This window comes from Periplaneta americana, chromosome 2, assembly GCF_040183065.1.
Source record: "Periplaneta americana isolate PAMFEO1 chromosome 2, P.americana_PAMFEO1_priV1, whole genome shotgun sequence".
In the NCBI taxonomy this organism is placed as follows: Eukaryota; Metazoa; Arthropoda; class Insecta; order Blattodea; family Blattidae; genus Periplaneta; species Periplaneta americana.
Genome location: NC_091118.1, coordinates 29,567,848 through 29,592,027, shown reverse-complemented (window position 1 = coordinate 29,592,027; position 24,180 = coordinate 29,567,848). Strand labels below are relative to the sequence as shown.

At 37.6% G+C, this 24,180-nt stretch overlaps 1 protein-coding gene across 1 annotated transcript in view; it reads left to right on the top strand.

Moving 5' to 3' along the window:
* Window positions 1-24,180, top strand: part of LOC138691605 (uncharacterized) — a 158,126-nt gene that overhangs the window by 128,214 nt on the left and 5,732 nt on the right. Inside the window, exons 3-7 of the mRNA XM_069813742.1 lie at window positions 3,219-4,527; window positions 7,148-7,317; window positions 15,443-15,635; window positions 19,253-19,530; window positions 20,663-20,802. Of these exons, the coding sequence (XP_069669843.1) occupies window positions 3,219-4,527; window positions 7,148-7,317; window positions 15,443-15,635; window positions 19,253-19,530; window positions 20,663-20,802 (2,090 nt within the window). The remainder of the gene's footprint in view (window positions 1-3,218; window positions 4,528-7,147; window positions 7,318-15,442; window positions 15,636-19,252; window positions 19,531-20,662; window positions 20,803-24,180) is intronic.

Below are 24,180 nucleotides of genomic sequence, written 5' to 3'. Positions count from 1 at the left end.
CAATTCACATTAAACGCTCTCGGCAACAATGGGATTTGCTCTTCGCACAGCAACACAGCGTTTGTTATTGCACTCTACAAACGACAATGACAATTTACTTGGACTGTTACGAACAACAATGAACTGTTAATCTTAACTAATATTTACAAAGCACTATTTACAAATCAGAACTGTCAGTTCTCAGTTCACAGTTCTTCTAGCTCAGTCACTCGAGTTCACAGTATCTCGAACCACAGACCTTCAGAGACAGTCCACTGTACTCGAACTCAGGTCCCAACTGCGGTCCACTGCACTCGAACTCAGGTCCCTCCAACTGCGGCCCACTGCACTCGAACTCAGGCCTTCGGATGCTGACACAGTTGCGGACGCACACTCAAGTCGAACTCCGGTACACAAGACTGTCTGGCTTGCTCTGTTCACTGGCTTACTGACTGAACTAATCAACTGAAAAACTGTTCAAGTTCGCTCGCGTTTCTTCTTTTATAGCAAAATCATCGTTGCGAGAAATTTCTACGGGTGTGCAGAGATAGCTCTCTCGAATTATCTGGATATCTCCACTTCGACGGACTTCTGGAAGAGTCGGGAGGGTCCGTCCCCCCTTCACTCCGCACGCAGCAGTTGCGCGCGCACCCTCCCCTCGTCGCGTTGACGTAATACACCCCCTCTGCCCTTCAGCATGCAGATGCTCCCCGTACCAGCGTTTCGTCTGCCGCGCGCCCTGTCGGACGCGTGTTCAAACCCCGTTGCAGCTGTCACAATATAATATCTCAGTCTGTGTTAATATTAATGTAATTATATGGAGAATTTAAACGGAATGCGTGAACTGAAGTCACTGACATACTGGCCGACTAACTGAGCGATACGATGATAATTATTATAATTCTAATTCCATATTTAACTTTACTTTTAAACTACAGATGCTATTAAAATGTTATGTTTTATTTAACGACGCTCGCAACTGCAGAGGTTATATCAGCATCGCCGGATGTGCCGGAATTTTGTCCCGCAGGAGTTCTTTTACATGCCAGTAAATGTACTGACATGAGCCTGTCGCATTTAAGCACACTTAAATGCCATCGGCCTGGCCCGGGATCGAACCCTTGGCAACCTTGGGCATAGAAGGCCAGCGGTGATGGTATTCATAGACGATAAGGTGATAAATGTAATTTTAATTCTTTATTGAACGTTTCTTTTAAACTACGAAATACGAAAAGCCTGAAATCCCATAAGGGCAACGGCCTCCTATAGGAGAGTGTAGGGTGAGCTGAAGGTCTACTACACTTGGGGAGCCAGTCCAAGAGAGCTTACACTATACACTTACAAACTAAACACATAAACAAATTATACCAACTAAACACGAAAAACTATACAGACTAAACACATAAATTATGCAAACTAAACACACAAATTATAATCTGAACACAACTATCCACACTGAACACACGATAAAAAAAGAAAAAAAAATACACAAACTGAACCATACATAGTCTTAACTCACACACAAACTAAATACACAAAAACCTATACAAATTCCACACATAAATTGTACAGCCTAAACACACAAATTATCCAAACTAAACGCACAAAAACGATACAATTGAACACAAAAATTATACTAACTAAATACATGAATTATACCAACTGTACACGGAATCAAACTATCCAAACTGACACACACAAAAATAACTATATAAACAATACACAACTATACACAGTTTACATAGTGTTCGTAATTTCTTCCAGTCTTTTCCATGCCTGCCTGTCCCTCGCTGTTCTCGTCCACTGCGCTCCAATCTCTCTCCGGAACACGTCCGACCACCTTCTCCTTGGACGTTTTCTGCTTCTTTTCCCAATGCGTGGGTCCCACATGGTCGAGGCATACGTCCACCTGCTGCAGTCCATCCTACTCACGTGTCAGCCCCATTTCCATTTGAGACGTAGCACCAGACTCACTGCATCTTTTAAACTACACAAACATAAATAGATGATATGATAATAATTAAAATTATAATAATTTTTGCTCGTCCATACCATAAAACGCTCGTCACATGTGATGTAACTGTATCTTAATGACATACATTAAAAATATTGATGTTAATTATGTTATTGTAACTATCGATTTACAACTAAGCATATGCGGTATTGATTAATATCTTACGCGTAACATCCCGCAAGCCTTGAGAGCACCATCCAAAATGGCAGGCACGAATTTTGTAAGTGACATTGATCGAATCACTAAAATAAATAGTAACCCAACTTCAAACATGTCACTGAGAGTCATTCCCCAGATAAATTGCACAAACTGCACAAACAACATATATTTAAAATAAAATAAGTTCTCTTTATGTTAATTTTAATATTTTTATAAATTGAGTTCATTCCATGCGTTTTAATGTGTGTTGCTTTAAGGTTAAAACCTCCATACCAAGCCTTGCAAAAAATCAATAAATACGGCGTACACGCCTGCCATCTGTTGCACTACTCGGAAACATGCTAAAAAGACACTCACACTCGTGCCATCTGTTGCAATAGTCGAGAACGCGCTGAAAATACACGCATGTTCACTATTTTATTATCACTAAAGTAAGAAGATAAGATATTTGTAAAGACCCAAAACTGAGACATTTAATTATGGTCGAACAAAAACAGTCGTATACATCTTGCCTATAATGATAATTAAGACGCTCGTATGAAAATTGTGAAACTCGCTTACGCTGGTTTCATAGTCAATTTAAAATACAGAGGCTAATTAATTATAGACGATAAGTTGATAATTGTAATTGTAATTCTTTATTTAACGTTTCTCTTAAGCTACAGAGGCTATTCGTAGACAATACCAAAGCTGATAATTGTAATTCTTTGCTTAACGTTTCTCTTAAGCTACAGAAGCTGTTCATAGACAATAATATGATAATTTATTGCAGTTCTTCATTTAACATTCCTCTTAAGTTACAGTGACTGTTTATGGACGACAAGATGATAATTGTAATTGAATTTTTTTTTATTTGAGGTTCCTTTCAAACTACAGAAAATATTCAAAGACGATAAGATGGTAATACTAAAATTGATTTTTATTTAACGTCCTATTTTAAACTAGAAAGGCAGTTCGGAGTCTGTATTTAATAAGACAATGATTACGAAAGGATATTTGAAACCCTTACATTTTCAGGAAAAATCTTTGTTGACAAACGACACTGACAGACGTTTTCTTCTTTTAGTGCGCTGGTCATCAACTGGCAGTAACTTGGGACAGACGCCAGAAGAATCGCAGCAATGGCAGCATTCTGTGGCATCGCAGACATTACGAGTTCCCAGACAAGACGCTTCTCGTTCAGAGGAAAGCCCCTTCCGACGACAGGGAGTCCCTTGGAGGACGCCTGACTCCACGTCATCTCCTACGACTGATAGAGACCCTACTTCATTTTGGAGACCTCCAGAGACTATAAAGCACTCAAGTTCATCATCGAATACATTCTTTCAATCCAGAAATACACAGAGACATCTATCAGAGTCAGATAGAGGCTACATACAGCCTGAAGATCAGGGAACAAACTTCCGTTCGGTTTCCAAGGAGACGTTCACATTTGAAGATGGCCAGGTTCGTACTCCAATTCAAGATGCTTCACAGAGGCATCTGTTAGAAAGCGATAGAAACTCTCAGAAGTATGAAAATCAGGGATCAGACATTCGTTTTGCCTCCAAAGACACGTTGAAAACATTTGAAGGCAGTCGTGAAGCCAATCGTGATGTAAATAGGGGACATGAAGATTTTGTCGCCTATAAACCACAATTAAGGAACGTAGAATCGTCTTCAGTAGCATTCAGGAACAATGACTTTCCAGACAGTGGTTTTCGTGCGCAAATTGGAAGTCAGGAAGCAAGAAACTCCCGTTTGCAAGCTGATGATTTCTTCAGCGAATCCCAAGAGCGAAATGCAAATCTGAGGAATGGTCATATATATAATTCAGGAAACATCAGAGGCGATTCTGTGCATCGCCCGATGTATTTTCGAAAAGCTAGGGTGCCAAAATTTGATCAAGCTGTTTTTGATCCAGGAGAATTTTCCATTGAGGAAGAAGATGAATCTGGGAGAGATCTCTTCGGCCCAGGAAGACGCGAGACGTTAGCTACCATCAGCGAGACTTTGGGAGCAATCAACACGGTGGGACGTTATCTAGTGAACATCACGAGGGGAGCAGACCGCGAGAACGAGGAGCTTCCAGGCGCCATCTACACCATAAGCAAGAACGTGCTCGGTCGCAACGTTACTGATACAATTGCTCCTCTTGTTCGGGGAGCTCTGCCCCCTGTAGTGTCCATCAACTCCGGGACGGTGACGCTGAATACGAAAGCTGACGATGCGGCCGGCAGACCGTGCACCACGCCAGACGGCCTTCAAGGCTCTTGCGATGACTTGAGCAGCTGTCCACAGCTGCTGCTGGATCTTAGCAATCTTCGACAGTCCATTTGCTTCAAGAGCCTCTTCGTGCCGGGAGTCTGCTGTCCGAAACGAGGTAGCTCCCCCACGTGAGTACAAAATTTTGTCTTCCAATTTCTCAATGCAGGTGTTATGATGTTTAAAAGTATCATTTTTAGCATTCCTGATAAACAAAAAGTTATTTGGGCAAGCTCTCTGTCTGTCTACATGTATTTTTCTGAAGTTTTGAGTGGATTTTGTTTATATTTTGTGTTTACGAAGCAATTTATTTATTTTAAAATTTTTCGGAAACACACCGTATATCATTATCCATTTCGAGTTCAGGCACAACGGCCTTTTACCAAGTTCAACAAAATATGTCAGTTATTTTTCCACAGAATGATCAGATATCTCTATATTGGCATGGTTTATAATTAACGATTCTTCTGGAGGTAAGATGATCTGTCAGTATTTGGTTTACAAACCGACCAGGCCACCTGTCCAATTTGAAACTACGAAGGCGATAAGATGATACTTGAATTGTAATTATTTAACATTCCCTTTAAACTACAGATAATACTTAAAGATGATAAGATGATAATTGTAATTGCAATTCTTCATTTAAAGGTTCTTTCAAACCTCCATAGATGATAAAATTATAACTGGAATCGTAATTCTTTATTTAACGTTACGTATAAAGCGCAGAGACTATTCATAGATAAGACGTATTTGTAATTGTGATTATTTAATTAACCTTTATTATGAACTGCAAAGGCTATTCATAGATGATTTGATGATAATCGTATTAATAGTTCATCATTTAATGATCCTTTTAAAATACAGAGGCTATTCGTAAGCGATGAGATGATAATTATAATTATAATTCTTTACTTAACGTTTCTTTTACACTATAGACCCTGTTGATGGACAATAAGATGATACTTGTAATTCTTTATTTAACTTTCTCTTCAAAATTCAGACGCTATTTGTATACAATAAAATTATAATTATAATTCCTTACTCAACGTTTCTTTTAAACTACAGACGCTGTTGTTGGACAGTAATATGATACTTGTAATTCTTTAACTTTCTTTTCAAAATTCAGACGCTATTCATATACAATAAAATTATGATTATAATTCTTTATTCAACGTTTCTTTTAAACTACAGACGCTGTTGATGGACAATAATATGATACTTGTAATTCTTTATTTAACTTTCTCTTCAAATTCAGACGCTATTCATATACAATAAAATTATAATTATAATTCCTTACTCAACGTTTCTTTTAAACTACAGACGCTGTTGTTGGACAGTAATATGATACTTGTAATTCTTTAACTTTCTTTTCAAAATTCAGACGCTATTCATATACAATGATATTATGATTATAATTCTTTATTCAACGTTTCTTTTAAACTACAGACGCTATTGATGGACAATAATATGATACTTGTAATTCTTTATTTAACTTTCTCTTCAAAATTCAGACGCTATTCATATACAATAAAATTATAATTATAATTCTTTACTCAACGTTTCTTTTAAACTACAGACGCTGTTGATGGACAATAGTATGATACTTGTAATTCTTTATTTAACTTTCTTTTCAAAATTCAGACGCTATTTGTATACAATAAAATTATAATTATAATTCTTTACTCAACGTTTCTTTTAAACTGTAGGCGCTGTTGATGGACAATAATATGATACTTGTAATTCTTTATTTAACTTTCTCTTCAAAATTCAGACGCTATTCGTATACAATAAAATTATGATTATAATTCTTTATTTAACTTTTCTTTTAAACCACAGACGCTGTTGATGGACAATAATATGATACTTGTAATTCTTTATTTAACTTTCTCTTCAAAATTCAGACGCTATTCATATACAATAAAATTATAATTATAATTCTTTATTTAACGTTTCTTTTAAACTACAGACGCTGTTGATGGACAATAATATGATACTTGTAATTCTTTATTTAACTTTCTTTTCAAAATTCAGACGCTATTCATATACAATAAAATAATTATAATTATAATTCTTTACTGAACGTTTCTTTTAAACTACAGACGCTGTTAATGGACAATAATATGATACTTGTAATTTTGTAATTTTTTATTTAACGTTATTTTAAACTACATCGGCTATTCATAGACGATAAGTCGATAATTGTAATTGTCGCAGGTCCTCTTTGCAATGATATTATGTATAATTACATTACTTGATGCTGTGCTAAGCAGAGTTGGCAGGACAATGTGAAGGCAGACAACACAATGAAAATGTTTGCGGAGTTACAGCAACCCGGAACAGATAACATCAAAATGAATGCAGTATTCATTCATCATTAACACAGAACGTATCTTAGTGCTTGTTACTTCTGAAAGTCTCTTTGTTGTATATTTCTTTACCTGTCGAGACTTTACGAAAATCAGCAAGATGTTTAACAGAATAATTCTACTTCGTTATTTTGCAAATACGGGGCTATGTTCCTTCCTGTAACGAATAATTTTGACTAGGGAGGTGAACTTCAGGATATAAGGCGTATTAGTAAGACCGGGTTACACTTTTAAATACTTCCGATTCCTTTGGTAATAAAAGTAACAACGGTATACAAAAATAAAAATTAAAAAATTCTAGCGAAATAATCCCATAAGCTGCAATGTACCCAGAAATGGATAATAGACTTGAATATTTTATTCAATATATTTTTTTTTGTTGAAGGTATGTGACACCCAGACCAGAAGTTACGACGGTAGCGACAACGGTGAGGACGACTACAACACGACGACCCACCACCACTACGACGACGAGGAGGCCCTCTGTGGTGATTCCAGACAGCAGCGTGGTCAATGTGGGCCCCACGCAGCGCCCTACCGTGGCGCCCAGCGAAGGTGAGTTCATTTAGCCTATCATATGCTGTTACTTGTTTCACCGGTTTCTATAATTATTTCGTATTTTCCTTGTTACACGCTGTTCTTTACTTCCTTCTCTTTTTCAGCCATTCTGTCACTCATTTCTTTTTCCAGCCGATATTTATTTATTTACTTGTATATTTGTTTATTTACTTATTTTATTTCGGAATATGTATGCTAAGACTTTCCTGTGTTAAATTTCAACGTACCTCGTTTACAAATTTCAACCTATTTATGGGTCATCTTCAGAACTGGTCGTTGTTGGTCTTGGCGCCACTTGTTCTGTTTCCTGTGAGGGTGTGTTCCTGTGGTATAGTGTAGAGTCAAAGAGTGTGTGTGTTTTGAAGTAGAGTTGTGTGTTGAGAATTTCGTTGAGGTGTGTTTTTGTGTGTCTGTATATTTCATATTGTTCTAGTGTGTTTAGTTTCTGGGTTTTTGCTTGGATGTGTGGTATTTCCATGTCTGTGTTGATGTCTCTGTGGGTGTGGTTAGCATTTGTGATATGTTCTGCATATGTGGAGGTGTCTCCACATCACACTAACATACGAAAACAAAAACGCACACAAAATTGCAACCTCATTCAAGAAATCAAATTACAACATCGCATACAGAACAAATAATAATCTACAAAATAACTCAACACACAAACAACACAAACAAACAAATACAACCACACAGGCAACAAATGTAACACCTGCAACAACTTCTACATAGGACAGACAGGCAGATCGTTTCAAACACGTTACAAAGAACACATCACAACCATAACAAAATTACAAAACACCTCCACATATGCAGAACACATCACAAATGCTAACCACACCCACAGAGACGTCAACACAGACATGGAAATACTACACATCCAACCAAAAACCCAGAAACTAAACACACTAGAACAATATGAAATATACAGACATACAAAAACACACCTCAACGAAATTCTCAACACACAACTCTACTTCAAAACACACACACACTCTTTGACTCTACACTATACCACAGGAACACACCCTCACAGGAAACAGAACAAGTGGCGCCAAGACCAACAACGACCAGTTTTGAAGATGACCCATAAATAGGTCGAAACATGTAAACGAGGTACGTTGAAATTTAACACAGGAAAGTCTTACCATACATATTCCGAAGTGATACAGTGTTAAAAGTTGTGTAATCAAGATGTATTATTTTATTTATTTATTTACATACCTATTTATTATTTTATTTATTTGATTACTTACTTACTTATATATATTTATTTTCTTACCTATTTACGTACTTATTTCATTTATTTAATTATTTATTTACTTACTACCTACTTATTTTCATTTGAGAATAAATTCATTGTCACATATCCAGAGCGCAGTGAATGGGAGAGTCAGGTTAAACCTGAGGACAATAATGGTCCAGTCTGGTGCACTGATGGTTCCAAAACCAAGTCAGGAACTGGTGCTGGATTATTTGGAAATGGTATCAAGCTTTCTTTTAGCTTGGGTCAATACGCCACAGTCTCTCAGGTTGAGATTTTTGCTATCTTAGCCAGCATTAGGGAAAGTATTAAGAAGGGCTACAGTCGTAGACATATTCTTATACTTTCAGATAGCCAAGCGGCACTTCAGGACTTGAAGCCCCCTTGGTTAAGTCGAAACTGGTCTCAGAATGTCGCGAGTCCCACATGATACTGGCTGAACATAACACAGTTCAACTGAAATGGGTGCCAGGACATGCAGGGATTCGAGATAATGAGAGAGCAGATGAGGCTGCCAAAGAGGGAACCGAGATCCCATTCATAGGACCTGAATCTGTGCTGGGACTATCTCTAAGACCAGTAAAGCAGGTTATCAGGAACTGGACTCTCAAGAAACACAAAAACTACTGGAATTCAAGTGAGGGCTGTAGACACTCTAAGGCCCTCATAAGAGATTTTAATAAAAGCAGGTCAAGTGACCTGTTAAAGTTAAGCAAGAAACAGCTCTGCTGGGCAGTCGGATTCGGACGTACTTGAATTGGTTCCCAAATCTGTGAATTAGTTCCCAGTTCGACATAGAGCTATACCTGAGTTGGTTCCAGGTTGATTTCATCTGTGTACTGCAATTTGTTCCCGCGCTAGATCAAGCCAGAAAACATTTCCCTTCCCATTTTTTACAGACTTAAGACTGCCAACTACACGGTAGTAGGTAGGTTAAAAATGTTTTGTGCTTGGCGGACACGCTGCGTCGAATAACTTCATACTTTTATTTAAAGTTGCAATATCACAAGTGTCGTGGTTATGTTCGACGTTGCATTTCATTATAATACCTGAATCAGAAAGTTTCACGAAACATTTACGTCTTACATCCTCTTTCAACACAAGTATATCTTTCCACATCACCAGATAAGGTTTTCTGAAAATCGAACTTGTGATCATTGACCACTAAGAGTTTTTTCCTCTTTTCATTGAGCATAGTAGTGAAATCCATCATTATGTGCAATACGGCTGCCCTGTACTTCCACTGCCAATACTCTGCTAATCACTGAAACTTATGATCGGTATTTATATTTTAACGTAGATGGAGCCACGGGTCATGATCGATTATAGGTAGCGTTACAGGCAATAAAAACTACCTCATTCCAGTTGTTGATATTTGAACACTGTGTTACATGATCGATTAATATCCCCTTCCCACACAACCTTGGAACCTACTCACGTTGTTGATATTTGAACACTGGGTTGCATGATCGATTGATATCCCCTTCCCACACAACCTTGGAACCTACTCACGTTGTTGATATTTGAACACTGTGTTACATGATCGATTGATATCCCCTTCCCACACAACCTTGGAACCTACTCACGTTGTTGATATTTGAACACTGTGTTACATGATCGATTGATATCCCCTTCCCACACAACCTTGGAACCTACTCACGTTGTTGATATTTGAACACTGTGTTACATGATCGATTAATATCCCCTTCCCACACAACCTTGGAACCTACTCACGTTGTTGATATTTGAACACTGTGTTACATGATCGATTGATATCCCCTTCCCACACAACCTTGGAACCTACTCACGTTGTTGATATTTGAACACTGTGTTACATGATCGATTGATATCCCCTTCCCACACAACCTTGGAACCTACTCACGTTGTTGATATTTGAACACTGTGTTACATGATCGATTGATATCCCCTTCCCACACAACCTTGGAACCTACTCACGTTGTTGATATTTGAACACTGTGTTACACGATCGATTGATATCCCCTTCCCACACAACCTTGGAACCTACTCACGTTGTTGATATTTGAACACTGTGTTACATGATCGATTGATATCCCCTTCCCACACAACCTTGGAACCTACTCACGTTGTTGAAATTTTGCTTGGGAACCAACTGAAGAACAGAGTCGGATTCCTTACAGGACACTGTGCCCTCAAGAGGAACCTGTACAGGATGGGACAAGATATCAATCCAACCTGTGCTCGTTCACAGGGTGATGAGTCTGTAGCTCATCCATTGTGCGACTGCAATACATGACGGGGATGCACAATAGATCTTTCAGGTCGCAGTGCTAGGGCTATGATAGCCCATAAATTCAGTTCATTTAAATAATACTTATTTATTTACTTAATTACTTTATTTATTTACTTGTTTATTTGCTTACGTACTTAATTATTAATTAATCTATTTATTTACTTATTTAAATTACTAATTATTTATTTGTTTATTTATTTGTTTGTTTATTTCATTTCTTTATTTATGTCTAAAACCGTTTTCTCATTGTCAGGGGCTATTTCACCTTTAAACTTTGGACTTTGCGACTTCACAACATTTTATTTTTCATTTGTTAAAAGTTGCAACTCCGTGTTTTTGGTTCTAAAATACGTAGGTCTATTTCTTTCAAGAATACAGCCTACTTGAGTTAGAGTGATTCGAAAACATTCGGAGAATTGAGAAAAACTTAGGGTATGGAAATGTATTAGATTTTTATATTCATCTTTTTAGTTCTTCGTCACTTGAATCACTTAATAGTAAATATTTTAGTATCATATTTCTTCTCTAAATTATTTTGAATCCAAAACAAAAATACATATTTATTACCGGTAATAAAAAGTTGGTGGACCTATAGCACATGGGATTACATTAATGATTTATTTCGTACTTTTAATATGTTCAAATTTCACCCGTAACAGTTTATGCTGGAGTATAATAATGATATCCAAAGGCGTGCGTATAGTCTAAACTGACAGGCGTTTCCTAGTAGTACTATCATTCATAAAACATCATACCGTAAAATATATGTCACATTGTTGGAAAAACTATAAGGGCAAGGGGAAAAGCAAATAGGACGTTAGTTCACTTGCATTTTTCTTAAAGAAATTACAAAATATTTGCACTATATCCCTCCCACTCTGTAGATATATATATATATATATATATATATATATATATGTATATATACATATGTAGGCTATTTACTGCCTGTCCAGTTCAAAGTGTGTCATGGCTTGCTGTATGCCGTCTTGTGGCTAGCCGATGAGCCTAGGGAATTCAATCTTCCTACATTTCCGCAGAGGTGTATTACCTATGTGCTAGAGAAGTTGCCTGTCAAGTACGGCGTTCATTCAGAAGAGTACTTACCGATATGTACCGTAACGCCGGTAGTGGCAGGAATGTGAACTGTTTGGAAACATGTAGCCTACTGAAGTGAGTTTTTTTCTTACTGTCGGGATATGGGGAGAGGGTTAAGACCATTACTTACGTACAGTATTTGTTGACATTAACTTCGACTGTCAACATGGACACGGAGCTTTTGATTTGTGTTGTGGAATGTTGCCGTACGCAACCGATGATAACAAATACTCTGGGTACGACTTGCCCGCGCAAAACACAGTTCGAAAGAGGTTATGGTAGCACACAGACCGTACAAACCTCCATCTGTTGCTACGACGTTCAAGTTATACCGTACACGTTCTCAAGTTCAGATTGAACGCCTTGATTAACAAGCAACTTCTCCGACATAAAAGCTGAAACTCGCTTCAAATCGCTGACTCACCAACAGTGACGTCATGACACACTTTGAAATGAACATCCAGTATAATGTCCCAAAATTCATGCCCAAAGACGGGAAGTGTGCATTTTAGATGAAAGTGAAGACGAAAATGTTTGTGACAAAATTTCGTCTGAAGAATTTTAATTACACAATGTATCAACAATGTATTTTCCAAGTGAATGTTAGATTACCCTGTGGCCGTAGCTCAAATTGTTCGTGCGTTGCTTAAAACTAAACGTTCATAGTACAAACCATCTTCTACGGTTTTTATTTTTTATTTATATTTTCATTATCCTTCTGTAATATACGAATTATTTCTGTGTTGCAATATGTTCCTTCATAACTTCGTAATAAATTATTGTTTATCCATTTCTGTCATTTTACTGTTTGTTGCAATCATAAACACTAAATTACAGTAGACTACTACGGTGTAACGTTGGTAGCGAGAGGTGCGACGTTGCCACAATGATCACTTCACAAGAACTGACTTAACTTATGCGAAATTTGCTATCCTGCTCCATTAATTCGAAGGGTAATTATTATGTAATAATAATAGTAATAATAATAATAATAATAATAATAATAATAATAATAATAATAATAATAATGGTAATAAAGTATTTATATAACTTAAATATTATATTTTATATACATATATTTCATACGAAGGGCTGCCAACGCAACGACTGCCAAGTGCAGGGTACAACGACCTGGGTATAATAAAATACTCTATGTTGTACAGTGTTGCTACTTTCTGAAATTAAAAATTCTTGGAACGAAATTTTTTCACTAACATTTTAGTCTTCATTTTCCTTCAGGATTCACACGATGTAACCCGTATGCGCGAATTTCTGTGTAGGAAAATTATTATTACTACTATGGGTATTTGTGCCCTTCATCACTTTCTTAAAAACCTACATTTTGCGAGGGTTTGCTTAACTTCATCTACTTCTTCTTCAGTCATCGCACCATACGAAAAGGTTACATTGCGTTTGTACAGCTCTCCTGCCTACATAACCTCACATCTTCTGCTAACTCGGCCGTGACGCTGAAACAAAAGCCATTGTCTACATGAAGTGTGTCGCCACAGTCGCATTGTTAAGCCGCGGTATCTACGGATCTGCTTGTCATCACAATCGAGAAGTTTATGTTCGTAATTTTGGTACATACGCGTTTCATTTATTTTCCAGAACAATTGACACTCAGTGTAACACTTGAACGCTTAACCAACATCCGAGCGGTGCAGACTTTGACGACGGCAAAACACTGCCATAGCAACCTGACTGGTGGATACCCATTACATAGTCATGTAATTATACAGGGTGTTAAAAAAGTATCCGATATTTTAGGAGGTGCTAGTATGCACGAAAACAAGAAAATAATGTCTAATGCATTCCTCTGCTCTTCGACGTAAGGAATCACGCACTCCTTGAGACTGACCTGGTTGTTATTGATAACCAAAAGTCTAGGGGATTTAGATTTGAGGAACGAGCAGGCCAAGGTGTGGGCCTCCCCGATCAATCCAGCGGTCCTGAAATGTCAGCGTCAGGTGTTCAAGCTCATTGCGGAAAAAATGTGCTGGTGTGCCATCATGCATGAACCACATCTGTAGTGTTTGCTGACATGGGACATACTCCAGTAAGATAGGCAATACATTAATAAAAAAGTCCTGATAACGATACCAGTTAATCTCTGTGGTAGCACGTATGGCCCTTAATATATCGCCAAGAACGTCTGCCCATACGTTGATTGAGAATCGGTGCTGATGTCTTATTTCTTCAACTGCATGGAGATTTTCATCAGCCCACACATGCTGATTACGAAAATTCACAACACCATCTCTGCCGAACCCCGCTCATATCCGCAACGAAACTTTTGTTTTCAGTATTCCTTGCGACGTATCATTATTCCATCAACTACGGTATGATTATCTGGTAGTCTGTTGTATTGTAGGGCAGAGGAATGCATTGCCATGAATGGACGTCACACTGAGCACCTCCTATGAACAAGTGTTCAGATCTCAGAAAGTATGTGTTGTAGGACCCATGTTTATTAGACATTATTTTCTTGTTTTGATGCATACTATCACCTCCTAAAATATTGGATACTTTTTTTTTAACACCTTGTATTATTGGCTCTAACAAGATCAGTAACTTACTGAGTTTTCACTTCAAAGTGTGTCATGACTCGCTGTATGCCGTCATGTGGCTAGTCGATGAGCCTAGAGAATTCAATCTTCCTACACTTCCGCAGAGGCGTATTACTTATGTGCCAGAGAAGTTGCCTAGCAAGTACGGTGTTTATTCAGAAGAGTACTTACCGATACGTACGGTAACGCCGGTAGTGGCAGGAATGTGAACTGTTTCGAAACATGTACTGAGGTGAGTTTTTTCTTACTGTCGGGATATGTGGAGAGGGTTAAGACGATTACTTACGCATTTGTTGACATTAATTTCGACGGTCAACATGGACACGGAGCATTTGATTTGTGTTTTGGAATGTTGCCGATGATAACAAATACCCTGCGTACGACTTGGCCGCGCAAAACACAGTTCGAAAGAGGTTATGGTAGCACACAGACCGTACAGACCGCCATCTGTTGCTACGACGTTCAAGTTATACCGTACACGTTCTCAAGTTCAGATTGAACGCCTTGATTAATAGGCAACTTCTCTGACACAAAAGCTGAAACTCGCTTCAAATCGCTGACTCATCAACAGTGACGTCATGACACACTTTGAAATGAACACCCAGTATTTCTTCTCTATGCCGGATTTCTTTTAATATTTTACATCAATGAGATCGAAAGTCTGGGACTGGAAGAGTGGGAAATAAATTTTTATGAGATGTTTGTTAAAATGGAGAAGTATAGTGGAAGAACAGTTGCTGTTTTGAAAAAGAAAATAAAATAAAAAACATGTGAAAAAATTAAAATCAAGTCTCAAAACTATTTAAGGTTCCTTTATGAGCAAAGTTTTAGTGGTGCCTAACATTTTTTATGTGTGTATTTGAAACTAAGAGCAATCCAGTAAGTTTTATTGGCTGACGAATCTGTTTGTGTATGCAGAATGTGGCCAGCCTGAAGTACCAGGTTTTCGTGTAGTAGGCGGTGAAGAGTCCCTGCCAGGCAGGTGGCCATGGATGGCCGCCATCTTCCTGCATGGCGCTCGGCGCACGGAGTTCTGGTGTGGAGGCTCTCTGGTTGGCCCCAGGCATATTCTCACCGCAGCGCATTGCACCCGTGACTCCAGGCAAAGGCCGTGAGTAAACCTTGATAGTATTTATATTATTTCATTTATGCAGTAAAATATAATTATTGAAGTTTTTTGTAATGGCATCTGTTTCTATGACACCTCGTCTATAGTGTCAGTTAACCTCATATGGCACTTGTTTTTCTTTCTTTTTTTTTTTCTTTTAATGACAAACAAAAACGCATCTACTTCATATATAACGTTATTTCCAGACTTCACTTTTACCAAGAAACAGACTATTTTATGATTTCAACACACACACAAGTTCTTGAGAAGACAATTATTTTCATCTTACGATGTTTGGTGACGTATATACGTCCGTTGATGTGATATATTAATGAATTTAAATACCATCATGCTATGGTATGAGAGAAAAATTTCACAACCTCGAGCGGGAATTGAACCTGTGAAATTTTTCTTTCATACCATGGCATGATTGTGACTATAATAGTATTTAAATTCATGAAAATTATTTGTCTATCCAGATAAGTTCCCCATTCTCAATTCTACTTAATATAGTAAACATAGACACTATACCTGCAAAATTTTGTGGCAAATTATGGGCACAGAACATAATTATTCTGAAAGTGTGTACGAATATTGGGCAAGAATAAGGAGGGAGAACAAAATTGCAGACTTCGAATGGCGTTATAGGCAAGTTATACTGCATATATTATTCCTTCATGACTTTCTTATTGTACGAGTTAAGAAGAGAAAATGTTACGGTGAGTTTCCATTATCCATGATATAGAAAAAGACATTGTTCTGTTTCTATGCCCAGCATCTCATCCCAAACTATTGGACGCATTTTTATAGGCCTATATCTTACATTCTACTGTATTTTTAATTTTTGTTTCTTATTTTTATTGTGTAATCGTCCTTATTTATCACTTAACACCAATATGCATCCCACTGTGTTTATTATTATTATCATTATTAATCTATTTTTATTGTATACATTTTATTAAATTGTCGGTTTCTGGTTTAATTATGTGAATCCTACTTACTTGTAATATAATACTAATATGTATTCCAATGTGTTTATTTTTATTTTTACTGCGTACAGATTTTATTGAATTATCGACCTCTATTTTTGGTGATTTGTATTTGATTCTAACAACATTAATGTGTATTCCACTATGTTTATTTTTTGTTTTATGAGGTAAATATTTTGTAACTATCTCTTTTGATCTCATTATGTACTTGAATCGTATCAGTTTGTAATTACTTAATTCCGATCGAGTTATGTGTCCAACTATGTAAGCAAGTTTTAATCCTGGTTGAGTGTAAGAGAAGGCCTTACGGCCTTAACTCTGCCAGGTTAAATAAAGCCATTATTATTATTATTATTATTATTATTATTATTATTATTATTATTATTATTATTATTATTACTTACTTACTTACTTACAAATGGCTTTTAAGGAACCCGAAGGTTCATTGCTGCCCTCACATAAGCCCGCCAGCGGTCCCTATCCTGTGCAAGATTAATCCAGTCTCTATCATCATACCCCACCTCCCTCAAATCCATTTTAATATTATCCTCCCATCTACGTCTCGGCCTCCCTATTATTATTATTATTATTATTATTATTATTATTATTATATTATATTATATTATGTTATATTAATATAGTTATTGAATGTTACAATGTGCAGTAATTTTGGCACAAATATACATACATCAGTCAAGATTGTTAGTTGACTCGCTTCTAGTGCTCGGGAATTTTGCCATAATACCGCCTACTGAGTTCGCAACTCGCAGCACTGATGTGTCGGAGATGTTGCCATTTAAGCAAGGCGTATTGCATTTACATTAAATACTTACAGTATGCAGGTACATTCTAAAATTAAACTTTACGGGTACTTCCTTACTTGCTTACAAATGGCGGAGGTTCATTGCCGCCCTCACATAAGCCCGCCATCGGTCCCTATCCTGAGCAAGATTAATCCAGTCTCTACCATCATATCCCACCTCCCTCAAATCCATTTTAATATCCTGCCATCTACGTTTTGGCCTCCCCAAAGGTCTTTTTCCCTCAGATCTCAAACTAATACTCTTAACCTCTGTTCTTCTCTCAAAGTGAGAGTCCCAGTTTCATAACCATACAAAACAACCGGTAATATAACTGTTTTATAAACTCTAACTTTCAGTTTTTTTTTTTTTTAAGCAGACTAGATCACAAAAGCTTCTCAACCGAATAGTAACAGACATTTCCCATATTTATTCTGCGTTTAATTTCCTCTCGAGTGTCATTTATATTTATTACTGTTGCCTTAAGATATTTGAATTTCTCCAGCCCTTTAAAGGATAAATTTCCAGTTTTTATATTTCCATTAAGTACAGTGTTGTGGTCACGAGACATAATGATATACTTAGGTTTGGAATTAAGTTCCGAAAAAAATGTCATTAATAACATTTTTCCTAATCGGTTGTGGATTTTGTCCTAACATAAAGAAGCAACTGATGTAACCTGTCCAATTCCAAACCCTCTTTGTTTCCCTGGACTTTCCTAAATTATGTACAATATGTTAAATTATAACTAGTTCGATTAATTAAAATGTGTCTCAGTGAAACGTACAGCAGAGTTCGTATAGGTCAGTTTCTGTCAGATACGTTTCCAATTCACTGTGGGCTAAAGCAAGGAGATGCACTATCACCTTTACTTTTTAACTTTGCTCTAGAATATGCCATTAGGAAAGTCCAGGATAACAGAGAGGGTTTGGAATTGAACGGGTTACATCAGCTGCTTGTCTATGCGTATGACGTGAATATGTTAGGAGAAAAATCCACAAACGATTAGGGAAAACACGGGAATTTTACTGGAAGCAAGTAAAGGGATAGGTTTGGGAGTAAATCCCGAAAACACAAAGTATATGATTATGTCTCGTGACGAGAATATTCTACGAAATGGAAATATAAAAATTGGATATTTATCTTTTGAAGAGGTGGAGAAATTCAAATATTTGGGAGCAACAGTAACAAATATAAATGATACTCGGGAGGAAATTAAACATAGAATAAATATGGGAAATGCCTGTTATTATTCGGTTGAGAAACTTTTATCATCCAGTCTGCTGTCGAAAAATCTGTAAATTAAAATTTATAAAACAGTTATATTACCGGTTGTTCTTTATGGTTGTGAAACTTGGACTCTCACTTTGAGAGAGGAACAGAGATTAAGGGGGCTAAGAGGGATGAAGTTACAGGAGAATGGAGAAAGTTACACAACACAGAACTGCACGCTTTGTATTTTTCACCTGACATAATTAGGAACATTAAATCCAGACGTTTGAGATGGGCAGGGCATGTAGCACGTATGGGCGAATCCAGAAATGCATATAGAGTGTTAGTTGGGAGGCCGGAGGGAAAAAGACCTTTAGGGAGGCCGAGACGTAGATGGGAAGATAATATTAAAATGGATTTGTGGGAGGTGGGATATGATGATAGAGACTGGATTAATCTTGCTCAGGATAGGGACCGATGGCAGGCTTATGTGAGGGCGGCAATGAACCTCCGGGTTCCTTAAAAGCCAGTAAGTAAGTAAGTTAATGTTAAATTATAGTTTAATAAAAATTTAATCGATCTTTATTGGGAATCAAAACACGCAATTTACTGTTCGCAGGTTTAGCCCCCGGCAGTTCACGGTTCGTCTCGGGGACGTGGACCTCAAGAGGGACGACGAGCCGTCCTCCCCTCAGACCTATCAGGTGGTTGAGGTGCGAGCCCACCCGAGGTTCAGCAGAGTCGGCTTCTACAACGACATCGCCCTGCTGGTGCTCGAACGGGCGGCCAGGAAGTCCCGCTACGTGATTCCGCTGTGCCTGCCACCCGCCAAGTACCGGCACGATTCCTTCGTCGGCCAGAAACCGACGGTCGTAGGCTGGGGCACCACGTATTACGGTGTGTTCACCTTCTGCAGTCTCACACTCAAACTTGTTTAAGTCCCTTATTACTAGAGCTCGAATTTGATGTAATATGAGAGTAAGAAATATGTAGCTAAAATTGGCAAAATATGTAGCTGAAATTGACAAAATATGTAGCTAAAATTGGCAAAATATGTAGCTAAAATTGGCGAAATATGTAGCTAAAATTGGCGAAATATGTAGCTAAAATTGGCGAAATTTGTAGCTGAAATTGACAAAATATGTAGCTAAAATTTGTAAAATATGTAGCTAGCTAAAATTGGCAAAATCTGTAACTAAAATTGGCGAAATATGTAGCTAAAATTGACAAAATATGTAGCTAAAATTGGCGAAATATGTAGCTAAAATTTGTAAAATATGTAGCTAGCTAAAATTGGCAAAATCTGTAGCTAAAATTGACAAAATATGTAGTTAAAATTGGCGAAATATGTAGCTAAAATTGACAAAATATGTAGCTAAAATTGGCGAAATATGTAGCTAAAATTGACAAAATATGTAGCTAAAATTAACAAAATATGTAGCTAAAATTGGCGAAATATGTAGCTAAAATTGACAAAATATATAGCTAAAATTTGTAAAATATGTAACTAGCTAAAATTGGCATAATATGTAGCTACATAGGAAATGTTAGTTGAAAAGACGAATGTCACATAATGTAGCAGCCTTCGACAGTCAGACATAGATAAATGTGATCCAACCAGTTCCGACACCCATTCTACAACGTGTCCAGCATCACATGATGACAGACGTCGATGATACATGCCTGCAAATGGTGTAAGTTCCGGATTTTCTGCTAGTAGATCTGCGACTTAAAGTAACCCTAGAGGTAAAAATCAAGAGGTGTGAGATCTGGAAAGTGGGTTAGCCACATTCAGCACATTATGTGACATTTCTATTTGAAACTGACATTCTGTATGTATGGAGACTTTTGGCACATCCTGTATAGGAACAGAATATGTAATTACATAAAATCCGTGCTCTACTTATTACCAAGAGTTATTCCTTAGGACTAGATCAGACTTCAGCACATTACAATACATATACAGGGTGTTTGAAAGCATCCGTGTCACCCTCTTTTCTCGAAAAGCTGTATAATATATTATTTACAGGTGGCAAGGAGAGCACGGTGCAGCGCCAGGCGCAGTTGCCGGTGTGGCGCAACGACGACTGCGATCAAACCTACTTCCAGCCCATAACGTCCAACTTCATCTGCGCCGGCTACCCCGAAGGAGGCAAGGACGCCTGTCAGGTGTGTACCATGCCAGTCATCTCGACTTGTGGTAACAGGGCGAGCTAGAAATTTCCAACAAATATTACCAGCGAACGTAACCCTCGGGTTTATTTTCCTTCTAACGAAAAATTTATGGAGGAAGTAACAGTGTTATATCGTCCTTGAATAGGTTTGAATCGAGAACTTTAAATAAAGACAATCATAACAGTTACTAAACCACCGAATATGTTATAAAGGCGCACCAAAGATATGTAATAAAATAATAATACATACTAGGTTCAAAAAGTTCCCGGAATTTGCTAGTATCATATAAACAACGTACCTTAAACATTATTCTACAGCATTCCCTTCAAAATAGTTGCCTTCCGCAACAACACACTTTTGCCAACGTGTGTAGAGTTCCTGGAAGCGGGCCTGGAAACCATTTTGTGAAACCCTTCTTAGTGCTCTCGTCGCGTTTGCGATAACCTCTTCAGCATTGAATCTCCATCCTTTCAGATGACTTTTCAGACGGGGAAACAGAAAGTAATCAGGTGGTGAGAGATCAGGAGAGTATGGTGGGTGATCCAAAGCAGTTATGTTGTGCCTGGCTGGAAAATTCTTTACAATAATTGCGCGATGAGCAGGTGCATTGTCATGCATGAGGAACCAGTTGTTTTCTACCCACTTTTCTGGACGTTTCCTTCTCACTGCGTCCCGGAGGCGACGGAGGATTTCTACGTACAATTCTTTCGTTACAGTACGACTTTCTGGAATGAACACATGGTGGATGAGACCCTGAGAGTCGAAGAAAACTTCCAACATAACTTTGCCTTTGGAAGTGTCCCTAGGAAATTTTTGCTTCCGAGGAGATTTTTCGATTTCCACTCAGACGACTGTCGTTTAGGGACTGGGTCGTACAAATAGCACAAAGTTTCATCACCAGCAATAATTTTGTTTAAGAAATCACCATCTTCATCAGCCATACTGATCATATCCCCAGCAAGAGTCATTCTTGTTTCTTTCTGTTCTGCCGACAACATTTTCGGAACTAACTTCTGAGACACGTAATGCACGTTGAGATGCTTGTGAAGAACATTGTGTACACTTCCGACTGATATTCCGACCTCTGCTGCTATCTCTTTTATGGTTTTACGTCGGTCGTCCCTCACAACATTATGCACACGCTGAGCGATTTCTTCATTTGTTGCAGTTGTTGGTCGGCCGCTGCGTACTGTACGTCACTTTGATGCTATCGCGGCCACCAGAAAAGCGTTTATGCCAGGCATACACTTGAGTTTTTTTCATTGCTGCTTCGCCATATGCTTCTTCCAACAATCTTAATTCTCTGCAGGAGTTTTGTGTAACAAAACACAGAACTTGATGTTTGCACGTTGCTCTGTGGACATAATTACAAAATGCGACGAACAAACAAAACACTATGATAAACAATTACCTACAACTCAAAACCAACAATCGCCATTATCAATAAACTTTAGGGAAATGACATCATGAATGTTACCAACAAAACAAATGTATAATATCCCTTGTTATATATTAATACGAAAAATGGTAGTAAAATTCCGGGAACTTTTTGAACCCAGTAGTATAACGACAATAATGATAAAAATTCGCTACTTAAATAATAGTTACAGCAATAGTAATAAGCTAATGACTAGGGCTAAGAATTGTATGCCGTTACATTGTGCTTCATGTGCCTCTGACTTTAGGTACCAGTACGTAATTGTGTTGGGGTGGGGGATTTCAGTGTGTTTCGTTCAGCAGTGAACTTCAGTTGATCGGTTACATTACGACCGAATACTGCTATTCGTAACAGGTAACATTCAAAGTCTTGTATAGAAGAATAATAGCACAGTCTACTATATACAGTCACGAAGCTTGAGTTTTGAGGGTGCTAGAAACAATAGACTGTGACGGTACTATTTTGCATTGCCTGTAATGAGGCGATATTAACGATCCTAGTGGTGAGCAACTATCTAATGTTTGCATATTTACTACGTATTGAGCTTCGCGACTGTATATACTGGACTGTGCTAATAGCAAGTTGCCGAGAACGAAATTTGTGACTTAATTTCAAATGAGGAAATTTGTAATAATGATACAGATTTTGAGATAAATAATGCTTATGTAAAATATTTCAAATATTCCCCCATTGTTTCTGCAGAAATGGAACGAAGTTTCTCTAGATATAAGGCTGTGTTTTCTAGCAAAAAGGAATCATTCTCCTTTGAAAATTTGGAAATGTGGTTTGTTATTCACTGCAACAATATATGAAATGAAAAATTATGTAAAACAAAAACGTAATGCACCATCATTTTAACATAGTGAAATAAGAAGGCTGATACTTATCAGTGTTATATTAAGTGTATTTTCCACAGACAGAAAATAAAATTTGTCTTTAAAATAGTGCAATTTTTCTTTAACAAAGAAAGTGATGCCTTTAAATTTTTCTTTAGCAGATAGCTGTGTTTCGAAGTCAAAGGAGTGGCGTTCAACCACTCAAATGCTGAGGACTAACTTACCGTGATGATAAGCATGAGTTCAAACGAATGAAAGACACTGCGTTAACTCTCCCCAACTCTGAGACGTACTCAAAGTTAGAGGTGCACGAAGCGCACTGGTAGTATAACGGCATATATTGCTCAGGCCTACTAATAACCCTAATTTACGTTCATATCGCTCTCTATATTTTCATCATGATGATGATGAAGAAGAAGATTAGTTAGTTAGTGGGGTTTAAAAAGGGCGCGTCAGCTTGATGATGAAGAAGAAGAAGAAGAAGAAGAAGATGATGATGATGATGATGATGATGATGATGATGATGATGATGATGATGATGATTGAAACAGTGGTACTTCTGGAAATTGTAAAAAATATTGGTATGGAAATACTTTTAATTGTTAATAGAGGTTTGGAAAAAAGGTTCTATGGAGTTTATGTCAATTGGAAGAAGAGGTTTGAAGAAAAAAAGTTTGGAACAAGTGTTCCCCAACCATAATAAGCTATTCAAACTGTAGCAGTCAGAGTCATAATTATGATGTTAATTTTATTCCATACTGTTCCCCAAATAAAAACAGTAGGCCTAATAGTTATTATTATTATTATTATTATTATTATTATTATTATTATTATTATTATTATTGTCCCGCGCTGTGGCATCGCGGTCTAAGGCATGCTGCCTAGGATTCGCGTTACGGAATGCGCGCTGGTTCGAGTCCTCATATGGGAATAAATTTTCTCAAGAAATTTCGGCCAGTGTATGGGACCGGTGCCCACCCAGCATCGTGATGCACTTGGGAAGCTACGATAAGTAGCGAAAATCCGGTTCAGCAAACCATCTGTAATGGCTGGGGGGATCATCATGCTAACCACACAATACCTCCATTCTGGTTGGAT